Source organism: Hemibagrus wyckioides, linkage group LG07 (genome assembly GCF_019097595.1).
Source record: "Hemibagrus wyckioides isolate EC202008001 linkage group LG07, SWU_Hwy_1.0, whole genome shotgun sequence".
Taxonomy (NCBI): Eukaryota; Metazoa; Chordata; class Actinopteri; order Siluriformes; family Bagridae; genus Hemibagrus; species Hemibagrus wyckioides.
The window spans coordinates 14,906,081-14,933,305 of NC_080716.1; the positions used below are offsets into that span (position 1 = coordinate 14,906,081).

At 37.8% G+C, this 27,225-nt stretch overlaps 2 protein-coding genes across 3 annotated transcripts; one reads left to right on the top strand and one right to left on the bottom strand.

The window, feature by feature from the left end:
- The first annotated feature begins 4,039 nt into the window (after positions 1-4,039).
- Positions 4,040-13,530, top strand: plscr3b (phospholipid scramblase 3b). 2 transcript variants are annotated; one of them, XM_058395743.1, is made up of 10 exons: positions 4,040-4,420; positions 5,138-5,163; positions 6,966-7,028; positions 8,329-8,541; positions 9,382-9,455; positions 9,547-9,589; positions 9,832-10,052; positions 10,958-11,119; positions 11,366-11,527; positions 11,679-13,530. In XM_058395743.1, exons 3-10 carry the CDS (start codon positions 7,016-7,018, stop codon positions 11,736-11,738), a joined length of 948 nt encoding a protein of 315 aa, XP_058251726.1. In that variant the 5' UTR covers positions 4,040-4,420; positions 5,138-5,163; positions 6,966-7,015; the 3' UTR covers positions 11,739-13,530. The 2 variants fall into 2 exon arrangements, with proteins under 2 accessions (XP_058251726.1, XP_058251725.1); XM_058395742.1 differs by lacking the exon at positions 5,138-5,163 and having other exon boundaries at positions 4,044-4,420.
- On the bottom strand, positions 12,377-26,232 carry tnk1 (tyrosine kinase, non-receptor, 1). Its single transcript, XM_058395740.1, has 14 exons — positions 25,890-26,232; positions 21,824-22,016; positions 21,658-21,728; positions 21,381-21,572; positions 19,688-19,840; positions 19,164-19,441; positions 17,563-17,689; positions 17,183-17,329; positions 16,879-16,973; positions 16,359-16,580; positions 16,155-16,219; positions 15,562-16,043; positions 15,281-15,376; positions 12,377-15,195 (listed from the first exon to the last, which is right to left on the bottom strand). The coding sequence occupies exons 2-14, from the start codon at positions 21,981-21,983 to the stop codon at positions 15,058-15,060; spliced, it is 2,226 nt and encodes a 741-aa protein (XP_058251723.1). The 5' UTR covers positions 21,984-22,016; positions 25,890-26,232; the 3' UTR covers positions 12,377-15,057.
- Between the last annotated feature and the right edge of the window lie 993 nt (positions 26,233-27,225).

Below are 27,225 nucleotides of genomic sequence, written 5' to 3' on the forward strand. Positions count from 1 at the left end.
TCTTTTCTGCTTTTTTAAATTATTGGACCTTGAGTTTGTAATAAAGATTTGATTGATTGATTGATTGATTTAGAACTCCATGATATTTTACTTTGCTTTCAAAACCCATATTTTTCCCCGATAAAGTTACATAATTAATCTGTTCATTATTTTAGCAAAGTATTATATTCACAAGACAAAAATAATTCAAAAGAAACCATCATATATCACCTTCTATAACACTGATCTTAAAATTTTTTATTTTGAAGCCCTTCCTAATATGCGATCACAAAACAAGAAACTTATCAAAACAATAAAAACACTACACACTACACACAATACACTCCAGTTTATACAGCACTCTCAATAAACTGAGATTTGCACAGGACTCATAAACACGCAGTTTTTGCACATCGAATAGGTCTGTAACCTTAAACACTTGTCTTGCACATTACTTGTTTTTCATCTCATTCTCCATATTTATTTCTAAATCTCTGTATTTAGTATTTTTCTGATATATTTTCTTATATTGTTATATTCTGCTATATTTTGTAATATTTTATATTTTGTTGTTTGATATATTTTTGTTATATTCTATATTTTGTTATTTGATATATTTTTTTGTTATATTTTTGTACCCTAATTTGGGTATTTTAGATTTTTTTTCTATATTTTATTATATTGTTATATTCTGCTATATTTGGTAATATTTTATATTTTTGTTATTTGATATATTTTTGTACCCTAATTTGGGTATTTTAGTATTTTTGTTATATTCCTTCCTATTTTATCTATTGCCTGTGTTTGTGGATACTGCTGGAAACTGTGAAGTTCCCTTTGGGATGAATAAAGTATCTATCTATCTATCTATCTATCTATCTATCTATCTATCTATCTATCTATCTATCTATCTATCTATCTATTTAAACTGTTAAGCTTTTCAAATTTATGTAACTGCCCTTATATAGCTCTTTTTTTGCCTTGGTATTTATTCATCTATTTATTTATTTTAATTTATCATTCGTTTTGTTTCATATCTATGTTTATGTTTTATTTTATGCGTTGTTCTTTTACTTTAAACTGTGTGACATACTTTTATATCTTCCCTACACTTCTTGTTTGTATATTTGTGATGGATAAAAACAGTAAAACTGAGAGTGTTATGAAGTGGAAAGCGGAAGTGTTTGTTTGAATTCCGCGTGAGAGAAAACGTGTTTTTAGCGGCTGAATAAAATTGGGCTAGGTTGCCAAGATGTTGGTTTTTAAAAGCACACATCACATTAAATAACTCTATTGCGTAATAATGTAATGAGACAGGTGAAAGTGAAATTCTTACATAGTGAGGGTTACATTCATTCTCTCTGTATCTACTCAGTTATCAAACATACACAATATTCCCACCTACTGAGAGCTAAACTAATCCTTTATCAACTGACTCTCATTATACCCATGTGGGGACAAATACACGAATGGGAAAGTGATATTGCAATATTATTTAACTTTCTGAATGCATGTGATCATGAAACTACCATAATTCAAGAATTTAAATAAATAAATAAAGCATTTGCTTGAACGGCCATCAACGTCATCTGACATGGTAAATTCTTAACTGTGATTTGTTTTAAACAACCAAACAGTAGTTTATTATTAAAGTCATTTAGGATTAAATTTAGTTTTTTACGCATTTCATTATGATGATTTTGGTATTTTTCTGGCAACCCCGAGTAAAACCCCCAGCAGAGGTCAATATGGACGAAAACATACAAGCTCATAGACATGATGTAATCCATTATTCGATTTAATCACGGAAAAAACAAAGATCTAATTCCTTATGATGTATTTGATACATCTTAATCTTAAAGATTCAGGGGCAGTTCCTTGACAACAATACTAAATAGATCTACTGTTTTAGCTGTGAGACCTCCCAAAGTCAGGTGGGTTGGAAATTAACGCAGGTATACCCTGTTTAATATTTAGTATAAGATTTTTTTTTAAACTTTTTTTCTACCACATCCATTGCTAACAGGTGAATAAAAGTAAGCACAAAGCAATGAAATCTTACAAACACTGGCAGTGAAATATGTTGTATTGAAAAGCTTAGTGACATGATGCCATAACATGCCCTCCTTGCCACAAGCCAGTTTATGGAATTTCTGCACTGTGTTTTATTGTGAACTGGAAGGACTCACGAGCAACCACAACTCAGCTATGAAGTGGTAGGTCATACAAACTCACAGAGCATGGATGCCAAGCATGTGTAAAAATAGCCTTTCCTTTAGTTTGTCAATCACTACAGAGTTCCAAACCTGCTTAGGAAGCAACATTAGCACAAGACAGTGCAACAGGAGATTCACGAAATGGGTTTCCATAACCAAGCAGCTGCACACAAGCCTAAGATCAATATACACAACTCCAATCGTCAGCTGGAGAGTTGTGTAAAACACACTGCAGAGTTATGTAAAGCACACCGCTACTGGATTCTGGAGCAGTGGAAACATATTCTCTGGAGAACACTAAGGAATGCACAGGGTTTCAGGGTTTGGGCTAGGCCACTTTGTTCCAGTGAAGGTTAACTTTAAATCTACGGCATACAAAGACATTTTAGACTATTGTATGCTTCCAGCTTTGTGGCAGCAGTCTGGGGAAGGCCCTTTTGTGCTCCATCATGACTGTGCCTCCTTGAACAAAGTGAGTTTCATAATGACATGATTTGCTGAGTTTGGTATGGAGCAACTCCACTGGCCTGGACAGAGCTTTGACCTCAACCCCACTGAACACCTTGGGATGAATTGGAACACTGATTGCAAGCCAGGCCTCCTCGCCCAACATCAGTGCCTAATAAAGCTCTTTTGAAGACGCTTTTATAGCAGCAGGGGAAGGAAGAGGGACCCCATATTAAAGTTATTCCTTAGAATGGAATGTCCAACAATTCTGTACAGGTCAGGTGTCCACATACTTTTGGCCATATAGTCTATATACACTGACCAGGCATAACATTATGACCACCTCCCTAATATTGTGCTGGTCCCCCTTTTGCTGCCAAATCAGCCCTGACCCGTCATGCACTGTGTATTCTGACACCTTTCTATCAGAACCAGCATTAACTTCTTCAGCAATTTGAGCAACAGTAGCTCGTCTGTTGGACTGGATCACATGGGCCAGCCTTCGCTCCCCACACGCATCAGTGAGCCTTGACCGCCAATGACCCTGTTGCCGGTTCACCACTGTTCCTTCCTTGGACCACTTTTGATAGGTACTGACCACTGCAGACCGGGAACACCCCACAAGAGCTGCAGTTTTGGAGATGCTCTGATCCAGTCGTCTAGCCATCACAATTTGGTCCTTGTCAAACTCGCTCAAATCCTTACACTTGCCCATTTGTCCTGCTTCTAACACATCAACTTTGAGGACAAAATGTTCACTTGCTGCCTAATATACTAACAGGTCATGGCCACCCAATGGTCACCCACTAACAGGTGCCATGATGAGGAGATCATCAGTGTTATAATTCACTTCACATGTCAGTGCTCATAATGTTACGCCTGATCAGTGTATACCAAATATATTAGATGGATTTAACTTCTCAAAGAGAAAGAAAAGCCTTTCATAGCAGCCAAAAAAACGTATGAAATGCTGAAAAGACTTATCCTAAAAACGAACAGTTGTATATAATAGTTTCATATAAATTATACACCAAGAGTCATCCACAGCCCATCCTACACTACTCATCCCCAACACCTTAAACACTTTAACACACTGTCTCTCATTCTCTTATATAACAGGTTTGATTTTAGCTTGGGGAAGAAAAAAAATCACCCACCTAAAAAACTTAAAATATGGAAAAGATTATAGCTAAGCGAAATTAAGTTGGTGTAGGCGCGTCTGTGTGAACAAGAGCAACACACCACGCCCTGTAGATGGCGCACTTTCCCACCAATTACGTCTGAACAAATTCGTTATAAAGGGCTATTATTGAAACGTGTAAACAAACAAACAAAAAAAAAACATCCAAGTACACAAGCCTGATTTATTTAGCGTTAGAGGAACGTTTAAATGATTGTTGTTTGATAACGTCTGCTTCGAAGAGACCATAGGAAAGCGCAGAAGGTGTGGCGCGTTAATTCATTTATTTATCGACCGACACAGTAATTAGAGGATGATCTTTGTTGTTTGTTGTTGTTTCAGCTAGTTGGCTAATTAAACTCCGGTGACTTTTCTCCCATAAAACGCGTCAGAAATGGAGGAATAGGCTACAAAGGCAGGGCTTGAAGGGGGAAAATATCTTGTTTGGGCGGAGTGAGTGTTGATCGGTCAAGCTCAGGTCCACCGTGTGCACAAATCAAAGAAGCAGGTTCCTGGTTTTGTGTTCACATCCATATCGTCTGAAAAGTTTGGCACGGAGAAACTTCCCCGCTGTGTTTCTGAAGTCGTCTGCTAAGCGGTAAGAATCTTTTTTTGGATCAGTTTTCCAGTGTTTTAAGAAGCAAAAGATAAAACAGGCATGTTTTGTAGTATGTAAAGGCGGAATGTTCAGACAGTCTCCTTAGAGGGGGGGAGGAGGTCTGCATTTCCAGGAAAACGCTGCTGGTTAGATCTGAATATTGGGGTCGTGTTGGACTGGGTTTAGTAAAGTTAGTATGTTAAACAATGGCGTCTTCTTCCTGTTGTAAAGTAGACTTCTTGAATGTAGTGCTTTCACTCTCATCAGGGAATTAAAACATGTACACTATCGCGTCTAGAGATTTTTTTTTTCTTCGTCTTCTCCTCCAAGTGCAAACCTTCTTTTTAGACTTCAACCTTATTATTACCTTTTTACGTCTATTGCTTTTAAAACTATATGCTTGGTAAACATCATGAAGCTGCAGTGTCGTTACAGAGACTTATCTGCGCAGCCAGTGTGTTGTGTGTTACACAGATAGATCTCTCAGCATCCCCACACACAGGAAGGAAGATATCCCCCCCCCAGGCCAGCTAACTCGATACACTTCAGCAAATATGTCTGTTTTTCTATTCTCTCCTTTTTTTTCCCTAATTCGTTTTGTCGGGTTTATTCAAATTTGGTTTTGACGACTGGTTTATTCTTAATTACAATTAAACAATTCAGGTTATTAATAATGTAACTTGTGCAAATGAATATCTGTAACCATCTTTTTGCTAGAATTCCGGAGCAGCATCATTCACACTGTGAGTGAAACCAGACTTATGCTTGTTGTTCTCGCTTATCTGGAATGTTTGTAATTAACCCGGATATTGGCTGTACATTTTTCTTTTTTTGGCCATGATTGCTCTCCCAGTGCCATTTTTTCGAAATAAGCAAATAAAACTACGGAGTTTCTGGTTTGTTTTCATACGAGACATGAAAATGTTCATTTCTGAATTTCAATTCATAATGTTAAACACGGTGACAGACATTTTGTTTGCAGAGGGCTAGAGCAATGTTGGCCTGTTGGTACAGTATACGTTAACTTGTATGCACTAGTGAGACTCGGAAATACAGCCAAACTATGCCAGAGCCTATAGCTGATTGGTTAGTAACTGCATTAAGCTCAAATGTATACAGGACAGTGAGGACTTCATGACCAGGGTTGAGAAGCTGTGGCTTGGTGCGTAGAGTCCTCAGGTTTTTTTTTGACGTTTGGGACAGGATCATCACTGATGTGGAATACTGAATCCATCGATCAACAAGAGACAGAAGTTCACACTTGTATTTTCTAGTCACGCTACTATTTATTCATCCATGTTTGCCTATTTTACACTATTGAGCTTTTATATACACTATATTGCCAAAAGATTTGGGGCGTCTGCCTTTACATGCACATGAATGTAATATGGAGTTGTCCCACCCTTTGCAGCTATAACGGCTTCAACCCTTCAGGGAAGGCTTTCCACACTTCCTCTAGAAGCTCATTTGTGAGGTCAGGCACTGATGTTGGACGAGAAGGTCTGGCTCACAGTCTCCGCTCTAATTCATCCCAAAGGTGTTCTATTGGGTTGATGTCAGGACTCTGAAGTTCCTCCACATCAAACTCGCTCATCCATGTCTTAATGGACCTTGCTTTGTGCACTGGTGCACAGTCATGTTGGAGCAGGAAGGCATCATTCAAGTTGGGAGCATGAAATTATTGAAAATGTCTTGGTATGCTGAAGCATTAGGAGTTTCTTCCCCTAAGGGGTCAAGCCCAACCCCTGAAAAAAACCCACCTGAATTCAATGATTTCGAGGGGTGTCCCAAAACATTTGGCAATATAGTGTATTTATCCAGTACATAAAAGCAACCAAGTTCACATTTAGAAATCTGGGTCTATTTACATTTAACATTGTCCTAAGCCTTTCACCCTTCTCATTCTGCTTCTCAAGCCAAAATTTTAGTGGGGTAATTGATAAACACTTATTTGATAATACCATCAGATTTTGGTCTAATTACAATTAATGTCTCTGTGCTGGGACTTGGCCATAGCCTTCTTAAAAGCAGAGTGCATTTATTTTGATGCTATTATTACTGTTGAACTTTTTTTTAATAGAACTAAAATTTCCTGTTTTGCATTTATACCTCTGTATGTGTTGTAAAGTGTAATGAGTATTTCCTGCAAACGGACACTCGTGCTGTTACTGGCATAGATTTTCAGGCCTTCTCATGCATCATGTGCATGTGTGTGCTTCGAATACTATAGGCAGACTTGAATTGGCAGTCAGGTTACAGCTTGAGATTGTTAGTGAAACACCTTTAACATAGAATTACCTGTCTGCCTAGTCTAAACTAGTCTATTTAAAAACTGGAGTTGATTAACTGCCGTTGTGGAATACCCACGTTTTCCTGACATACTGTAAAAGTGTAAACAATTCTCCATAAATATTCAGTTTGCCTTGGTATCTACAGTTTATTCCTTAAATCTCTAAAACTGATTTTATTTATTTTTTTTAAATTTGTTATTTCTTTAGTGTCTTTCTCCTTTAACAAATGTTATTTCTGTATATCTGTATTGCAGACGCTAGTCTCTACTAGGACAAGTAGATCACTTGCGCATCTTGCTGCAACATGTCGGCTCCAGGTAAATTGTTTGTGACTCAGGTTTGGCGTAGGTGGCAAATTTTTAAGCTGTATTACCTCGAGTGGGATGTGACCTTTTTAAAATAATTATTTACAATGTGTGCACTGGCTTTGTGGTGGTGATTGACCCGACCAGTTGCATCAAAATTCTCCTGGTTCTTAATATTCTATTAAATGCTTTTGAACGTTTGATTTCAAAACTTTTAATTTATGCAACATTTGATTTTGTCTGTTTTTCAACAAAAAAAAACATCCATATATGTTATGTGCCATGCCAAAATGGAGTAAATAGACTCTCATTATGGAATGAGTCATGAATACGTTGGAATAGTTGTCAGTAAGGATTAGTTCCACAACATGTGGCATTATGTCTATATGACTTGAATGTGCTTTGACCTGACCCTAACAACAATGGAAATTCATCTATAAAGGGGAGTAGGAGCAACACATCATGCTTCACTCACTTTTTGTGTGTTGAATATTTGCAGGAACATTTTAGAAGTCCCCGAATTCCACATTTTCTTTTGCTCAAGACTTTTCTAAGAAAGTACTTTTGTGCAATTGCTGCTTTTAGGAATCATTAGAGTCGTTAATGGGGAGTATTTTACATCATAGTATTCTAAACAATCCTCTAATTCGGATATTTTCATCTTAGCAGAACCGTTGGAGCAAACCGTACAGCTGTGTCACTCTCAGCCTGTCACCAGTGAGAAAGCAGTCTAGTCTCTAGTTTATCATGGCTGCATTCTGCTGTTGCAGGGACAGTCAAGTGACTTCTCAAATCCCATTAGGGCTCATGTTAGTAACCATTGTGCTCTTGTGACCGTATTTTGGATCAGGCAGCTAATGGCTGTCAAACACATTTTTGTGGGATTCGGTGTAAAAGATCCCACAATAGAGAAATGAATGTAAATTTCTATTTACGCATTAAGCTTTTCTTAATTCAGTGAAACCCATTTGGACTTTTGAGTGAGGAAAAATTTGAAAAGTTCTCCTATACTGTGAGTTGTGAAACACGAGAATCACGCACACAATCACTCAGACAAGCTCACAGAATTATGTTTAGTTACTTGTCTCTGTTTTTAAAATTGTCAGCTCTATCCCTAAATATAGCACACGTTTTATAAAGTGTTCAAACCTGAGAAAGTAATGAGAAAAGCCACTCCTAAATCCTTCTTCATGAACTTGGTGACCTGTTCTGCTTTGAACATTACACAACAATGTAGTTTGCGTTGTAAAGTCACCATGATACCTGTGTGTCCTGGAATTAATGCTCTGACTTGTTCCTTCTTTCTGTTCAGGTTATCCATCTCCACACCAGGCTCCATACCCCATGCCCCAAATGGGTGACTCTGTACCCCCCTACCCAATAGGGGGTTACGGGGATCATGGTTCTGCCCCCCCACCTGCAGGTTTCTATATGGGGTATCAAGCCAACCCAAATCAACCAGTCATGTACCAGCCAAGCCCGGGTGGCCCACCACAGCAACCAGTCCAGATGACTGCATATGGAGGCAAATATCAAGATAAGAATTCATTTAGATCAGAATTTGAGGGTTTTTTTTGATTACCAAAGTTTACTGTTCCATACAAATGCTAGATAATCAGTAGGTACTTTGGCATCTGGGGTACTCTGATAGTTTAAGTCAGGGTTCCCCAACCTTTTTTGTACCATGGACTGGTTTGATACCGGACAATTTTTCTGTGGCCAGGGGGGATTGATTGAGGGAGCTCATTTTAGCTAGATTTATGCCGAGTTCACGCTGCATGACGTGGTCGGATCACGGTTGTTTTCACACTGCACGACTATCTAGGGTAGCATTCATTCGCTGTGGTGTTCACACTGCACGATGGATCGGTGACGGGGAAGTTACACACTACATGACTTCACAATAGGAAGAATTGCCGACAACTGTCTGGTCCATAAACTGCATTTCACAACCAAACGTACACAAGAAATAAGGTAATAACACAAGGTTACACGTGAGTTCTCATGCGAGACTGGAAATGGTACCCCGCAAAAAGTTCACGAGCCAAATGGTCGATGGCATTACTGATGTATGGAAATCGCAGACAGAAATGCATGTAATTTTAGTTAAAATAAGTTTTTTTTTTTATATATATATATATATATATCATAATTATTAATATATATAATAATGTAAAAATAATGCCCGGTGGTTGGAGACCCCTGGTTTAAGTTGCTTTAATGTCTAATCATGGTCTACTTGTAGCCCTTTCTCGAAGGGCAACCCTCTGTAAGATTATATGGGACCTTAGAGGGTGCTAGATGGAATATATTCACCAGTGTCCAGTTAACATTCAAACTCAAAATGATGTTTTTGTACTTTTAGGTGATGCTCCATTACACACTGGCCCTTCTGCAGTGCCAGTAGGAGTACCACCAGGTCTAGAATATTTAACACAGGTAGTATTGCATTTTTTTTTTTTTTAAATTTATTATTATTCTCTTGGTTTCATGGGTTCAATAACCAAGCATGGTCATTTAAAATTTTCAGATTGACCAGATCCTGATTCACCAAAAAGTAGAGCTTTTGGAAGGTGAGTTTTTGTTTATACTATTCTTAGCCTGACTATTTACAGTACAAACAAGGTGAGCTGAGGATATTCTTTCAGTTAAATGATTCAGAATAAGGTAATGGAAAAAAAAACAAACAAGAAATGCATGAGCAAACAGCCACTGAATTCTTAAGTATTCAGTGAGTCTGACTAAAAACCATAGTTACTTTGTGAGGCATTGTGTAGTCTTCTAATTATTTAGAACCGCTTCATTTGTCCATCAGCTTTCATTGGCTTTGAGACCAACAATCAATATGAGATCAAGAACAGCGTGGGCCAGAAGATCTACAAGGCCAAGGAGAAGAACGACTGCTGCACACGTAACTGCTGTGGTTCACTGAGGAGCTTTGACATGAAGATTAAAGACAACAGTGATCGCGAGGTCATACGGCTGATTCGCCCTTTTCGCTGCGCCTCCTGCTGGTGTCCCTGCTGCATGCAAGAGGTAGGAGTTTATCAGGGTTGTTCAGGTGGGTTTTATAACCACCTTTAACTTTTGTACACCATGTATAACTGAATAAAAACCTGGGCAGTTATGGGTTTAATCATTGGCTCCCAAACGTCGGATAATGTACCAGTTAGTGAGGAGAAAAACTGAAGTAACTGGGAGGACTTCTGCTGGAAATTATTTCTTTTATTTCAATTTTTCTGTATTCCCTGTGGTGGAGGATGACATGCCTAAAGAACCCACCATGTTACCAGTGTATAGAAAAGGATAGCGTGTACAGTAACAGACCTTGGTCAGATGTATGTGTCCAGTGTAACGGGAAACAGAAGATTTGATTTTTGAAAGCATGATTTAATGCAGTAGCTTTAATGTTAGCCAGGTCACAATACATTTTATAAAGACCAAAAAGACCATTGTACTTCTGTAACCTAGGTTTCAGAGCTCCATGATTCAGTTTTAAACCCGTTCAAGCCTCATACCTGCTTTAATCAATCAAGGAATTAGAAACCTGTTCATCAGAGTGTATTTGTGCAAATAATCCTTATTATGGATCGCAGTGTTAATGTCCATGGATCTTTAAACTTTAGATCTGTTTTTACTGGTATTGTTACTTATTCAAATTTAGCACAAACAGTACTCATTTGTTTGTCTTGTAAATTCAAAGTGGAAAGATTTCCTGTCTTGAGTAGAAAAAGAGCATAGATTATGGTAATAAAGGTGAAGAAGGGTTTAGTACTGTGTTTATGATTTTGCTGAGACCTGTACAGTTTTAAAGCCAACATAACTTGTGACTTTAAATTGCTTCACTTGCCATGGGATTGAGGTTTTTTTTCCCCTTCTGCTTGCTCTGGTTAGTTTAGTTCCAGTTTTTTATCTCTGCTGTGTATGTGTCTTTCCTTAAGCTGGAAGTGCAGGCACCCCCTGGCACTACCATCGGATATGTGACCCAAGACTGGCATCCCTGTTACCCAAAATTCTCCATCAAGGGTGCCAACAAAGAGACTCTGATGAAACTAGAGGGACCCTGCTTAGCCTGCAACTGCTGTGGTGATGTCAACTTCGAGGTATGAATGGAGCAGAATGTTAGTTACAGTACATTTTACATTTAATTATGAAAGTTTGTGTTTTAAAGATAACTAAATAGAATCGTTGCATAGACAAATTACAGTGAGTGTAATGGACAGACTTGATGACTTTTAAAATCTTTCTGTGACTAAGAATTTTACTAGTCGTAAGTGTTGCATGCTGTTGTGATGTTACAAAGCTTTGGTTGTACTGATTTCCATTCATATCCATGATTTTTCCCTCAGCTGAAGGGCAAGGATGGAGGAAAGTCTATTGGTCGAATCAGTAAGCAGTGGAGTGGACTACTAAAGGAGGCGTTCACTGACGCAGACAACTTCGGCATCCAGTTTCCCTTGGACATGGACGTGAAAATGAAAGCTGTCCTGATGGGAGCTTGCTTCCTTATTGTGAGTTTCACCATGTGTTCATGAGATGTAATGGAGAGCAGGTTGTGATTTCAGAATACACACAAGCAAAATATTCAAATATATTGGTCATGGTATTTTATATGTAAACAATGCAGGTTTTGTGACTCATGTTCTCTTTTGTCTTTTGTAGGATTTTATATTCTTTGAAAAAGTGGGAGACTCCAACCAACGTAACACGGTCTTCTCTTAGAGAAGTTGAAATTCAACATGCCTTCATTCCTCTTATCTTTTTATGACCCAAATACCACAAAAGATTGAGATACCTTATCCATCTCCTGTTGCTCAAATCCAGCATTATTAGGCCTTCAACAGACTCTTACTGCTTTCTCTCACTTTATAATTTCACATCTGACCCATAGGAAACAGAAGGACATTTGTATGACAAAGGAATGTGTTCAACCCAAACCAGTCTTTCACGTACATCCATGTTTGTTCACAAGTGATATGCATGCCATTTTCTTGACACACCCACAATACTAATGCCTTTTAGTTTAAACTGTATTGTATTCAGTGGTGTTGAGTTTTCTGACACTGTCCCACTTATAACAAAGTATAATTGTATCGTATGATTTGTATAGACTTTCATGAATCAGGTTTTGCTGTCTTGCTGAAAAACCACTTTTTGTTACCATCAAATAGTCTTCAACTTTTTAAAGATTGTGTAGACTTTACTGATTACACCAACAGTGCTACATCATACCTCTTATCTAAAATTGTGAAGATTTCTTTTGTGACATGTTATAACCTCATTATATAGGTTTAGACAAATTATCTAATGTAGTCTAGAAATTAGTATACTAATTATATCCTCAATTCTTAATCTCACAGGTTTATATATGCACCTCCTTACTTTCATAACTGCATATTTCCTATTAGCTGGCACTAATTTATAGTTACTTACAGGATTTACTAAATAATACAGCTGATGTATAACTGAATAAAAACCTGGGCAGTTAAGGGTTTAATTGTTGGCTCCCACACATCTGGATACTGTACCAGTTAGTGAGGGGAAAATCTGAGCAGTAACTGGGAGGACGCCTACTGGAAATTATTTCTTTTATTTCAGTTCTTTTTCTGTATTCCCTGTGGTGGAGGATGACATGCCTAAAGAACCCACTGTGTTACCAGTGTATGGAAAAGGATAGAGTGCACAGTAACAGACCTTGGTCAAAAGTGTCCAGTGTAACAGGAAACGGAAGTTTGCTTTACTGGAAATGGAACCGCTTTCTTACTTAACAAACGTATGAAAGCAAGCAACTTGCAATGTTTTTATCTTCACCATGTACATGATCGAACCATGTAAACACACCCGATGTTAATGTGACTTGTCAATGTGGTTTAATTTGCTTGTCCAAATGTTTGCCTGTACACACAACTAATTTATGCTACTAATTTTGTGCTGTCTGAGCTGTCCATATTTTTCACCAAAAGCTAAAGTTTAGCCAAATTCTTCATAATATATTAGTTAAATGAAGGCTTTCCAAAGATTTCATAGAAATTAAGTATGCTGGTATTGGTATGTCCCTGAAGAAGGCTTACATTATCCTGTACTTAACCTACCTTTGTCATTATATGTTAAAATATGCATGTCATAAAGTGTAAAATGATAACCTTAACTCTGAGAAGGCTTTATTTACCTGTGATATAATTAACATAACTAATAAACATTTACTATGTTAATGATTCATTCAAAAGTTTGATTCCTACACAGCTACTGTACAATTGCATAACCTGATCATTCAGCACCACACTCTTTCAAGTATTTGGAAAGTTCTGTCTCATTCTACTGGTAAAAATTTTTATAAGCAGGTTGCTGGGTGTGATATGTACATGCTTTTGTATTCAAAAGACAAATTTCCATGGAAGGACTAAAATAGCTAATGTAACCCAGTCCAAAACAATGACTGCTGCTTTAATACAGTCCAGTACGCCACCTCCTGTTTGTTTGATTACTAAAGATACTAAAAAAATGTTCATCTTTAGCTGTGAATCATTGTCTTCATTTTATATCCAAATAGCAAATAATTTGTGTTCTGTGACTTTGCACATGTGAATGGTTGCCTGATCTTACAGACATTTACATGATTTGCAGATTGATTAGGACTAAAGGATTCTGCACTAGGTGGGTCAAATATTTGGACATTTTCACACAATACATGGAATGATCTATAGGTTTACTAGTACCATTAAATAAGCTGTGAATAATGTTATTTATTTAAAACCTCTACAAAACACATTCTTTACATGTAAAAGCAGCACAATTTAGAACGAAAATGTACTTCAACATTCAATCACCTACTTGCTACTGTAAGTAACAGTTACTTTTATAAAAGGTACTCAAAAGGTTTATTTATCATGATACAAATATTGTTTTCTTGCCCAGTCTTGTGGTATGATGTAAAAAAATATATTATATTCTGATCCTCCTTCAGAATATAATATATTTCATGCATTATGAAAGTCACTGGATCATTTTTGGACTGATAATTATTTAAGTTTGTCTGCAACACACAAGAATAGCAAAAAGCATAACATTATAGCGATTACAAAAAAAAAAAGAAAATTTATTTTCTCCATAGCAGAAGAAGGAGGAGGCAGAATTGATGACACCCTACTAGTTCTGTCTACTGTTGGCATTGATGTACATTCATATAAGTACTAGTTTTAATTCAGATCTACACATTTAAAAATCATTTTTCTATGAACCTATTACATACATATTAAAAAAAAGCACTTTAATGAACTACATTTTTATATATAAAATTATACACAGTTCTGAGTTTCTGTTCCACCCTCCCCCCCCCACAGTTTTTCTTGAATTATACTGAAGTAAAACATTTTTAAAAATCCTTCATTTTTGGTACAGAGTGCTGATGTGTGTGATTCATCATAGGATGGTCTGGATACTGCAAGTTGAATGAGGGTGCCCCATTCGTTTGTTTGGCAGGTAGGGGGCAATGCTGAGTTGCTACATATTTGGAAGTAGGAGCTGGCTAAGCAAGCTGCTTTTAAGCCATGTACGGACAGGTTTTATTTCAAAGGACACATCTTATGTAAAATGTCTGACTGAATCAGCCACTTTGAAACAGGTGATAGGGCACGACTAGCTGTTTTCTGTTTGCTCAAAATGCAAGGTGTACAGCAAAGAAACTTGAAAGGTGATGAATCAGAAATCCTGTTCCTGCATGTTGCACTCATGTATTGTTTATTTTTTTTGCATTTAGTTGCAAAAATGCAACTAACACATTATAAAATTGTGTTACTTGTTCTGAAGCTTGTCTGGAGGTGGTGTTAGATTATGACCCCCAACACGTGGGAATGATCCAACCACAAAGAGAGAATAGCACCACAGTGGCACAGCAGTGGTCAATAAGGCAATTTAGTCATGCTCTCCTTTTGCTGGTTGGCACAGGCCCCTTGAATCCTGAAGTGTAACTCACAGGAGTATACCTCCACTAAGATATACCCTATGAAATATACCATTTCTATATTGTTGAAATATATCGTTTCTAAGGTCGGTCATTGCGTCTCTCAGTAGCCATGCGCATAACGAAACAGCTGGCCTGCTGCAGGTCCCATTTGTAGCGAGCTAGTATCTTATAGCAGTCCTCTCGCGAGCATTGCCTCAAGTGGTAAAGCTGCTCTGCCTAAATGGAGCACAGGAGTGGATGAGTGAAAGTTCTATGAATTTGTAATATATTTAAAAAGCCAAAAAAAAAAGCTTGTCCTCACCTTCAGCTGCTGCTCTGCCCTCACTGGATTCCAGTCACTGCGTTGTAGGGCTTTTACAACCTCTTCATCAGTTACTCCATGTACCGCTGCCTGGACCTGTGTAATCAAAACACATTAAAAAAAAAAATGAATTAAATACAATACATTTCTGGTGGATTCTTCAGATTTTGTATTTGCATAACAGTAAATTATATGTGTAATAGTAAATTATGCTTTGTGAAAGCAATATATAGTCTTTTTTAATAATAAGAAAGAGAAAGAAAGACAGAAATTTTCCATACCTGTGCTTTCAGGGTCTCCTTATCTACCTGGTTCTGTTGTGGTGGGTACCTTTCCCGTAGCCGTTCCCTTTCTTTCACTCGCTCTCTTTCTTTCTCCATTTCCTTCTCACTATCTAGCTGGGGGCTTGATTTGGCCAGATGGGCCATCTTGGTTAGGTTGGTAGGACCTCTAGCCTGCTGCTGAGGTGGAAACTGTGGATTTGGATGAGGAGGAGGAGGAGGAAAAATCCAAGGACCCGGAGCTGGATTTCCAGCAGCTCGGCGATCAAAAATCATATTCTGATGCTTTGGGCGCTTGAAGTTGGGTGGCGGCGGCCGTGGAGGAGGGTTGATTCCACTTGCATCACTGAACCTGCGGGTGTCTTTGACATGGGCGGGTGAGATGGGTTTTCGTTCATTAGCTCGCTGAACAAAGTTACCATTACCACCTTGATCATTGTTATGAGGAAGGCCCAGGACAGATTCTAGACTGCGGGACATTCCTGAAAAAAATGAGGAGGTAGGATCAGGTATTCAACACTATTGGAAAGGAATAAAAATGCATCATATTACTGGTGGCACCATTTGTGAAGACATTGTATCCTTGTTCTAACCTGCCATTTTCCTTAGATTGGATTCTTGATTCTCCCTCACCAAAGGAGCTCTCCAGTTTCCATGGCTAAAATAATAACACATACTCATTACTTAAGTGGAAACCTCCATAACAGAGAGATAAAAATCAGACTGCAAGCACAACAAATCAGGTTACCAAGAATTCAATTTCATGTAGGTAAAAGTAATAAAACAGCACCACTCACTTGTCAGGTCGTTCTGGTATTCCCCAGCTGCGTTCTGGATTGAGGTCTCCATGTCCAGTGTGCTGCAAGCTTCCTCTGACTGGTGTAGAAATAAAACCAGCTCCAGAATTAGGACCGGTTGGTGGTGCCGGTGAGGGAGTGAAAGAAGCGGTCAGTGTTGGAGGAAACCAGCCAACAGAGAGTGTCCTCTGGTTTTGACCCTTCCACTCACACAAATCCATCCTAGGGAGAGAATAGGGAGTGATGAAAAGACAAGCCAATCAAATTACAATTATCCTTCTATATGCACACTATGACTTTGAGTTCCACACACAAGCATTAAATCAAAGCTCCTTTTTCTTCTTAATTACAGAATAATTTTCAAATTCCAGTCTTTCTCCTGTCAAGTGTAAACTATGAGAAAGCTTTTGCTTGCTCTCTTCTGCAAAGAGCTTAAAGACTCGAAATAAACGCTGGAATGCTGAATAAATTAATCTCTTCCATTTCTAGCACATTTTCTTGGTCCCCTCCAATTTCTTACCCATGCTCTATGACGGTCACTGCATCATTGACGCGGAGAGTGAGCTTTCTGACCTCTGCAAAATCCCGTACTGCACACACTTCCAAAGGCTTAGCCTATAAAGAAGAAAAGTAAATCATGAAAACAAATCAAAACATGTTTTTCTGAGTGCATGAACCAAGCAGTCTTTTGAAACAAAACCACAACTCTAGCCTTTTACCCAACTTCCTGCATATAAAATACATGTAATGAACACTGGTCTATGTGCAACATGTGAACTAATGAGCAATTTTATACACAGTTTTGGTATTGTCTGAGTACTGACCTCAGCCACCAAAGAGGTGAGCTGGGAGAATGTGGGCCGATCTGATGCATTGCAGGCCCAGCATTTCCGCATCACACTGTAAAGCTCCTGAGGACAGTCCATAGGCCTTGGCAAGCGTTCTCCCTCTCTCTCTACACGAAACAGTATCTGCACACGGAAAAAAGTGTGTTTTTAGTGGCCATTGTTTATAAAACAGGTTTTCTGTGAGGTTTCATGAGTTCCTTGCATTACACTGCAATTAAAGCACAGCCCCAGATAGCACCCGTCTGTCTGATCTAATAGCACTGTGACAGGTCAGCTTCTTCGGCAGTCAAATTTTAGTGTGAAATTCCTGCATATAACTTCCATACACACAAACAATTACATCCATACACACAAACCTGTCTTCCAGACAACCCAAGCCAGGGCTCCTCACAGTAAGTGAACATCTCCCACAGTGTAACCCCATACATCCAGACATCTGAGGCATGTGAGAAAAAGCCCACACGCAAACTCTCAGGAGCACACCTACAGAGACAGAGAGAGAGAGAGTTTATTCAATCACCATCTATTTAACAGATAATGGGCCATCCACATCTCTGGCAAATTACTTTTAATGTAAACCACAAAAAAAAACACATCAATTCACAAAACAACTGGTAGTGGGCAGAAGAGCTATTCCACAGAAAGGGCAGTGGAAGAGTCCTATAATCTGGTCAATTTGTTTGAAACTGTACATTAAGGACTGATAAGGATTCGAATTGACATTTATGATAAACAACAGGAGAGATGGATTATATTCATAACGAACATTTAAAATGCTCCAAACTGAAATATCTAAATGTACAACAACCAATTCTATAACAATGTCTTTAAAATTGGCATGACTCTGTTTCATTTCATGTAGGATTTAGGAAGATACTTAACTGAGAATATTTAATAAGAGTATACACATTGTCACTGTTTTTGCCAGACAGCCTAGAGTTCTAGCCTAGAAGATGCATTTTCATTGACAGACCGAATGAGTCCGATTGTTGAAACGTGCACGCACAACGAGTCTAGCTAGCTAAATTTCAATCTAGCTACCTTAAGCTAGCAAGCAGGGAGTGATAAAAGTGACATTTTTATATAAATAAATCTGTTGCATTTCACAAACTAGCCTTCCTCCATATCACTTTGTGATGGTTGCAGAGAGGGAGGTAGGATAGCTTAAGTTGTGTCATTAAAATATTTCCTTGCTTTAAATACTACTAAATCTAGTAACTTATGTTAAATGAAGGGTTGTGAAGATGTATTGTGGAATGAATGCATGTATAGCTGCATAATTGCCATACATATCTCTTAACAGTTATGACAGTATTTACTCACATAAATGTGTGTACTTTGCTCAGTTGACTAGTTGTTTGTCACATTTACATTTAGAGAACTTTAGCCAATCTTTAGCCACTGCACTAATTCTTAAGAATCTGCTAAGTTTGTTCACAAGAAGGCAACTTCTGCATCATTTACTGATAGCTGTTGAAAATAGAAATACTTTACATACATGGGAGTGTGTCCATGCTTGAAATATTATTGTAGCGAATAAACTATATTTATTAAGAGTGTGAAGAATGAATGAATGTGGCATGAATGTGGTGGTTGCTACAGACATTTATCTCAACTGTTTATTTACATGTATGTGTGTTCTGTGATCTAACAGCACCTCTTCTGAAACACAGAGCATTGCAGAAAACAGTAAATTATGTCTAAAAGACTTTTAATAAGAACTATACAGTATATATTTTAGCCCCTATGTAGATGACTACCTTGCTTGTTGTTGGCATTTAGAATTATGTAACAAATACCATGCAGCTGATGATGGTCCACAAAACTAGGCTTGTCTATTATTGTTTGTTTATCTCTTTGCTTTTTCCGCCAGTATTCTGTACCAAAGGAAAGCAAAAATAAAACTTCCGGTAGGTTCTAGTCATCAACAGTAACAAAAGAAGTGTTAACCCCTCACCAAGCAAATGGGATACGTCTGTTGGCTCCCATAATATAGTGGTCTTTGTCATGACCCAGGCCCCTCATGAGGCCAAAGTCTCCAATCTTCACCAGTTCTTCAGAGGCCAGAAGCACATTGCGGGCCGCCAGGTCTCTGTGAATGAAATGACGTGACTCCAAATACTCCATTCCTGCAGCAATTTGGGTGCTGAAGAGCCAGAGACGAGACAGAGGGCAATTGCTCCGCCATGTGCGGAGCATGTTATACATAGAACCCAAAGAAGCCAGCTCAGTCACCTGAAATAGACAAAATCAAAAGCTGGTTGAGGGTATGAGGTCTTTGGGCTTGCCTCTTCTGGCATCAATATTCATTCAATATTAAGCATAAAACAAACATATATGATGAGACAAGTGTTCCAAGCATCCTTTAATGAATAAACATCTTCCTTATATTAAAAAGCTTTAAAACTCCACAATACACTTAAAACCCAGCCTACTGAGCAACTAACATTTACAATACAGCACCAGCGAGCCACAACTTACCATCTTTAGAGGCTGGGTAAGGACCACACCATAGAGACGTATAATATTGGGATGGTCCAGAGAGAGCATGATAGTGACCTCCTGCAGAAAGTCTGTTATTAGATCTGCCTCCCTGGACATATTGGTCCTGAGAGTCTTCACTGCTACATTCACCTATGAGCAAGAAGATAGGATGGTTACATGAGAGCAAAAAGGGAAGGCAGAAGTGATTTTATTGTGGTTTAGTATGTTTGGTTAGCTTAAGCAGGTGTTTGCATATGAACATACAATGATCAATGATAACATTAAAACCACTGACATAAATAAGATTGATGTCTTTAAAATGGCACCTGTCAAGGGGTGGGACATATTAGGCAGCAAGTGAGCAGTTCTTGAAGTTAATGTGTTGGAAACAGGAAAAATTTGAAAAGAATCTGAGTGACTTTGACTGAGGGCCAAATTGTGATGGCTAGATGACTGGGACAGTGCATCTTCAAAACAGCAGGTCTTGTGGAGTGTTCCCAGTCAATATGATATGTTCCCCCTGATAATGCTCCCTGCCACACTGCAAAAATTGTTCAGGAATAATTTGAGGAATATAACAAGAGTTAAAGGTGTTGACTTGACCTCCAAATTCCTCAGATCTCAATCAGATCGAGCATCTGTGGGATGTGCTGAACAAACAAGTCCAATTCATGGAAGCCCCATCTCACAACTTACAGGACTTAAAGGATTTGCTGCTACAGCACACTTTCAATGGTCTTGTGGAGTCCATGCCTCAAGTGGTCAGAGATATTTTGGCAGCACCAGGAGGGCCTACATGATATTAGGCAGGCAGTTGTAATGTTATGGTTGATCAGTGTATACTGGGTTTGATTCACAAGCCAGGCACTAGGGGGTTAACCCTCAGTGCCGGTACCAAGCGCAGATAAAATGAGAGGGTTGCGCCAGGAAAGGCATCCAGTGTAAAAACCTGTGCCAAATAAAATATGTGGACCGGAAGATCTGTTGCAGCGCCTTGAACAGGGAGCAGCTAAAGGACAAGTGTATACCCACAATATGAATATATGAATCCAAATTTTGAATAAAGTAGGGATTATGATTAAACTTTTTCAGCTCTTCCACAAATCCACATCAAAGGTTTATTTTAGTTATTACAGGGCTACAGGACTATTACTTGCCAGAGTTTCTAAAGCCTGAGAGAAAATGAAAAATAATAATATGTTTTCAAGGACATGGGGATTTATATTCCTGACATGTTTTATTTGAAGTATTATAACATAAATGTGATTTATTTTTAAGAGGGAAAAGGTCCATTCTCTGGGTGAGTGCCAATATTTCTGGTGTTGAGTATATATAAATCTGGACGTGTAGGCTGCATGTTATCTGCGATACTTAAACCTGCATTCACACTAGCAAGTGACAAACCATTCTTTTTCTATGCACTTTGCTCACGATTACACACATGAACTTTATGTATGTCTATGTAGTGTACTTAGTTCTATGTTGTCTTGGTGTTTTGTGTTCTATGTAGCACCATGGTCCTGGAAGAACACCGTTTTATTTTAATGTGTACTATACCAGCTGTATATGGTTGAAATGACAGTAAAAACTTCTTGACTTGCCTTGTTACTTGTGATTGTGAATGCAAGTTAAGTAAAGCTAACCAGTTACATTAATGTTAACAATTTTCACCAGGAACAAGCAAACGCACCACTTGTCCAGTAGGTGTATGCCACTCTGCCTTCTTCACCACCCCAAAGGAGCCTGAGCCAAGCTTTTCCCCAAACACCAGCTCACTGTCCCGGATAAGGCAGGTAAGAGCTCGTACTGTGTCTGGACCTGGACCAGGCACAGTACTACCAGCGGACTGGTCACCTCCTTCTTGTCCACGGCCAGGAAAGACCTGTTATGGGATGATTAACAGACGGTCTGGACAAATTTCATGAGATTATTTTTGAGAATACATGACAAAAGTTTCAAGTCTTTACCTTCGACATCCATGACCGTGGCCGCATATTCATTTTGTAACGCTTGACTGCTTCCCATAATCGTCTTTGCCCTGTTCACACGATAGTCAGTATGTATAAAAAGAGCTTTAAAGAGCTATTCAAACTAGACATCATATTGTCTATGGAAATAATGCTTGATAAAAACCTGGTTTCTTGATGCCTATATATTCCAAATCTGTGTCCTTGACATAATCCAAGTGCTCAATACGCGTCACATTGAGTTCTTCACGGATCTTCAGGAAAAATCTCTCCAGCTGCACTTCTGCCAGAAGCTGGTATAGCAACTGAGTGTCTGGATCCATCATATATCCATGACTCTGTTCAGCACAGCAGACAATCTAAATGGTGAAAGTTAGACTTTAATTGACCTGACTTATATTTAAGTACTGATGTAAGAACTGGTAAGTGGTCAATCCTTAAAAAAAAAAAAAACACATTCAAGACTTTTAACCCAGTGGTACTGTGTATAATATGTAAGGCCCAGAGCAAGATTCAGTTCTAAAGCAGAACATTAAAACAGTGTCAACAGTTTAGTGGGCTTATTGTTAATTTAGTGGACCTAACACTGTTACTGTTAGTACCTACAGAACAGCAATTTCTCCTAAGATAAAGAGCACAACAATTTAATTTTTTTCTATGTTCAATTCATTGAATATTGCTGTTATAAACAAAACAACCACCACAATTCAATAGGAACAAGAAATGTGATTCAAGGTCACAAGGCACCTTCTGTAAAATCGGTTGAATCTATCTTGCACCAATATAAAGCAATGAGAGCAAATAGTCTAGATATATATGTCCTGTAGGAAAACCAACGCTTACCTCAGTCATAAATCTCAGCACATTCGCTCCCAAGGACATTTAAATGCCATGCTGATATTTAATTGCAACTAGACAGAAGTAGCTGGAGAAAAGGCCTTTGTAATTTGTTAGAGCACGGCAAGCTATGTTTTGCAGTGGCTGATTTTCTACTACTGCTGTTACTATATTGAGGAGCCATGCTGGGTTGCTGTAGGCAACAGACAGGAATCCAGCAATACTTATGTTATGAACTTGTTAGGCAACTGACAGCAAATTGGGAAAGGGGTATACACTGCTTAACATTTATCAAATATCAATACTATTATATTACTACTATTACCACTACTACTACTACTAATAATGATGATTACATTATTATTATTATTATTATTATTATTATTATTATTATTATCATTATCATCATCATTTTAACAACAATTGACAGCAAATGTCTTTATGGTAAAGGACATTAAAGAACCAATCTTCTAGCACATCAGAATTATAAATCTAGTAGAACTTCAACAAAGTAATTTAAAGTGTTTGAAATGTTTTTAAACTAAGACAACTATAAGTATCTTCCCAAAGTAATTGGCTTTCCTAAGAAGAATTTATAAACTGAATATAATACCTGCAATTTGTGAAAACAAACTAAAGGCATAAGCATAATTGGGTTGATTTACCAACAGATGGCAAACAGGACAGAAGCAACAATAAAGAGGTAAATAACATGTTTACAGATAACAGAGAGCTTTTAAAAAGTATGCCCTAAGGGTAACAGCACCAGCATTTACCTAAAACTAAACTAATGACTGCTGCTTTGTTAAAAATTCAGAGGAAGACTGAAGTAGTCAACAGCTGGCAGGCTGCTCATCATAATTGTTCAGCAAGCTTCACAAATTCAGAAACCATTTTTATCTAATGAGTGACCACAAAAACCAAAGTTACTAAAGATAGAGCAACATTAGTAGCTGGAGTCATGGTCAGTATTATCACATGTAACTGTATATAACTGTGATGATATCAATGATGTATGATTATTATTAAATAGTAGTAAATTACATTTATTATAGTATAGATTAGAATTAGAACAAGAGTAAGAACAGGTAGGGGCAAAGTACTAAAGATCATGGACACTATGTCTACATGGTTGTTGCTATTCAGGTTTATTTCTGATGATTTGTATCGTATTGTACCTGGCTATGATGTTTTTGGTTTAAACAATGCAATAAATCACAGACAGGGCTGAGAAAGACACAGAGAAAAGGGCTGCCTTAAGTTCTTCAAATGCAAATCTTAAATTAAAAAAAAAGAAGTGTTAAAAAATATATATCAAAAATTCCATTCATTTCCAAATACAGACATTGGCAACAGCCCTGTGAATGGAAGAACAGATAGAGCACAAAGGCCTCACACATAGTATTTAGTGAATAATTAAACATTACGAAACCAAAGCAACAACATTACTATGTGCAGATGTCTCAGTCAAAGACATGGGGGCCAGTTCAGACAAGCACAGAAAAACTGACACTATGAACATAAGATTCTCCTTGGATACACCCAGAAACCCACGCCCAAAAAACAGAGAAGAAAAATACCGTGTTAAACAGCACAGTTTCACAGAGACACTGCATATGTGAAATCAGTTTCTCAGCCTAAGGATGGTTAATGATCCATGATAACTCAGATGCAGCATGACCTTGGCATTACTTGTTTAGACCAGGGTGGGTGATAGGACAAATATATTACATCACTATATATCTATAAATCAGTTACAATATTTGCACACATCTATGCACATAGCTTGCAAACAAACCAGCAAAAGAGCAGTGTTGCAAAAAAAAAAAAAAAAAGTGTGAACAAATCTTCTACAGAAATAAATAGAAGTAAACATTTCAAATTTCTAATCTTTCACTCCATCTTTAATTCTTATAAAATACTACCAATAGCTGCAACATATCAGAAACTATCATTTTTGTACACATTTTTGTTACGCGATTGGAAAATAATGTATTATGATCTCTACATTATCTTGTCATTTTGCCCAGCCCTAGTACATAAAAATAAAAGGCAGCAGAGGTGACTATGTCCTAAGGTGTATGATAAAATAGGTGTGTCTAGTGTTTACCAGACATTACATGCTTCCGTCAGATTCCAAAATCTTGATACAGAGGTGTGGTAGATTCATAAAAGAATAATTAATTAGTAATAGGTTATAACATGGGCAGATGCCATTTGGTCATTCAAATGATTTTTGTTTTGTTTTAACAAGACACAAATTAATCTCAAAAGCAAAATTCATCAAGGTTTCTGAAACAAGGCAAAGCCTAACCAGCAAAAATTACACTTGTATGTGTATAATGGTTCTTCTGCTACTATTTACACACAAGAATGTAGATCTTTTTATATTTTAATAAGCAATAAAATAAACTGAGTAACCACTTTACCATGCTATTCTCTTCCCAGCAGAAACTAACAAGATGAGAGATCAGTGACGTCTATGTAACTTAATTGACAAAATTAGGTTGGTATCTACGATGATAAACATCTGACACATCTGTCTGTCATATTTTCCTCTCCGATCCAATCCACTGACACCTTTTACCACAAACGCCAATACAGGCATTGTTCATCATCACGCATCCAACATTTGGCACAAGTTAGCAACAGACACTGCAGGTCTGTTACCGGTTTTGTAAAAACATGAGTCACGACAAATGTGGCCTATAATTTAGTTAGATATGTATATGACTGCCAAAATAATATCACATTCAGCATTACCAGAGTTCAAGCATGAGTATTATTAATTAATCTGAGCTCTTAACAGAGCAAAACTTATGTGTATGTTGATGGGGACTTATCAGAAAAAAAATAACATAATACAATATAAACCTATATACCATTATTTGGCAAAACATGTAGGTAGGCATTCCTGGTGATTTCTATTTGAATAAATAAAGCATTTCTCCATAGTTACAAGGAGTCTGTGGTAACTACTACTAAACATAAGACATATGAAAGGATTTACAGCAAATGATCATAAAGTTGAAATATATTTCATGTTATTTACGTAATGAAAGCATTTGACTCCTAAACACACTGACTGTATTTACTTAGTCTTGTTGCTAAGAGGCTATATTAGTGACCACAATGATTGCCACAACAGCTTTTTACAATATATATACACAGGCTTGTATTGTACTATTTAAGAAAAGTTAAAATAATAATAAATAAACGTATTATGGAGGTTTGGGGCAGACCGAATGAACCAATGTAATCTAATAAAAATAAAAGAAACAAGGGTGTTCCTTATAGTTCCGGGTAGCGTTAACAGCACGCACGAGTGACGCTCTGACGTCACCGCTCGAAACTGCGACCCTTAGTGAACCCTTCAATAACAATTAACTACTTACAGGTAGATAAACAGGAAGTCCGAGTTTCTTCTAGGAATCTTCTTCCCAAAAGTACTACATAGCAGACTGTTCGCCTCTGTCCATAACTTCTCACAGGTTTAACTTCGGCAACTGAAGCTCACAGATTATCCTTCGTATTTCTGGATCAAATCTAGTGTGCGAACTTTAGTGGAAAACAGTTGCACAGTCCGCTCTGGAGTCGTATTCTTACTCAAGTATGTCCCTTAGTAATAGTATTTGGGATCTTGAGTAATCCAGTGGTCTGCGGTAACCCAACAGATTCCACCTGAAGTTGTTGCTCACCAAAGTTGTCCTAAACTCTCTCGGTGGACCCCGCCTCTTCCTTGTCTCCGCCCACCGCCATACACCTGCGCCATCATCATCCTTCTCCAGCCATCTTGATCACTTCCTCTAACACTGCACCAAAGTAAACTTTAGCCACAATCAAATATATATTTATACATGTGTTTATTGGTTTACGTGAAGATGCATAATTATAAAAGATGCATGATAAAACACTTAATTCAATTAAATGTCTTTATAACTGTATTATTAGTGGCAGTTGTACCTATTATCATCATCATTATCATTTTAGATGCTGAAACGTAACGGGAGGAAAAAAATAAAAATAAAACGAAAGAAAAAAAACAGAGACCTTGTCTCAAGTTCTACTTCGCATGCTCTGTTCCTAACTACCTGATCTGGTCACGCCAGTCTGACTAGATTCTTCCAGTTCTTCGCAGCTTTCCCCTTTCTTTTCTCTGCATCACTCACTCAGTCTTAGAAAAAAAAAACCTGTTTGCTTTTTTTCTTGCAGTCCACATTAGCATGTGCCTGGGGGGTAAAGCCGGAGGCCATAAATCAAGTCCTGGAAAAGTGGAGTTCAACACAGGTGGCCGAGTTGCTTGTTCAAGAATTCAACATTGTTCATCATTCTTTTCAGCTCTGGGATCTTTTGATCATTAGTTCTCAGTAACCACTTTCCATATTAAGGCACAGCTACTAAATCAACTGTGCTAGACCAGTGACAAGCTTTCCAGGACTCTCTTTGGGGCTTTCTGGGGCTAAAAAGGATGCTTTTGCCCTAATACCCTTCCTATATTGTCTAGGACAAATCACAACAAATCTTGTGGACAGCAAAGAACACTCTGCACAACTTGACACAGATTTGAATTCTGTCTCAACCAAATCTGGCCCAGATAATAGCTTCAGACCCCACTTCCGTTTTAAGAGAAAGTTTGATTTACATAGACCTATTTTCCCTTTTAGAATGTCATATTGTCAAAACCTTCATTCTAAAGAGACAAAAGGCAGCAGTAACAAGCAGGATCTTTCA

Excerpts from the sequence above, each read along its gene's own strand:
- plscr3b (XM_058395743.1), top strand. Across the intron at positions 8,542-9,381 it reads CCAGATGACTGCATATGGAG|GTGATGCTCCATTACACACT; the intron begins GCAAATATCAAG and ends TTGTACTTTTAG. Across the intron at positions 9,456-9,546 it reads GTCTAGAATATTTAACACAG|ATTGACCAGATCCTGATTCA; the intron begins GTAGTATTGCAT and ends TAAAATTTTCAG.
- tnk1 (XM_058395740.1), bottom strand. The coding sequence starts at position 21,983 with ATGATGGATCCAGACACTCAGTTGCTATACCAGCTTCTGGCAGAAGTG. Across the intron at positions 21,573-21,657 it reads CACGGTCATGGATGTCGAAG|GTCTTTCCTGGCCGTGGACA; the intron begins GTAAAGACTTGA and ends ATCCCATAACAG. Across the intron at positions 19,841-21,380 it reads ATACACCTACTGGACAAGTG|GTGAATGTAGCAGTGAAGAC; the intron begins GTGCGTTTGCTT and ends TCTTGCTCATAG.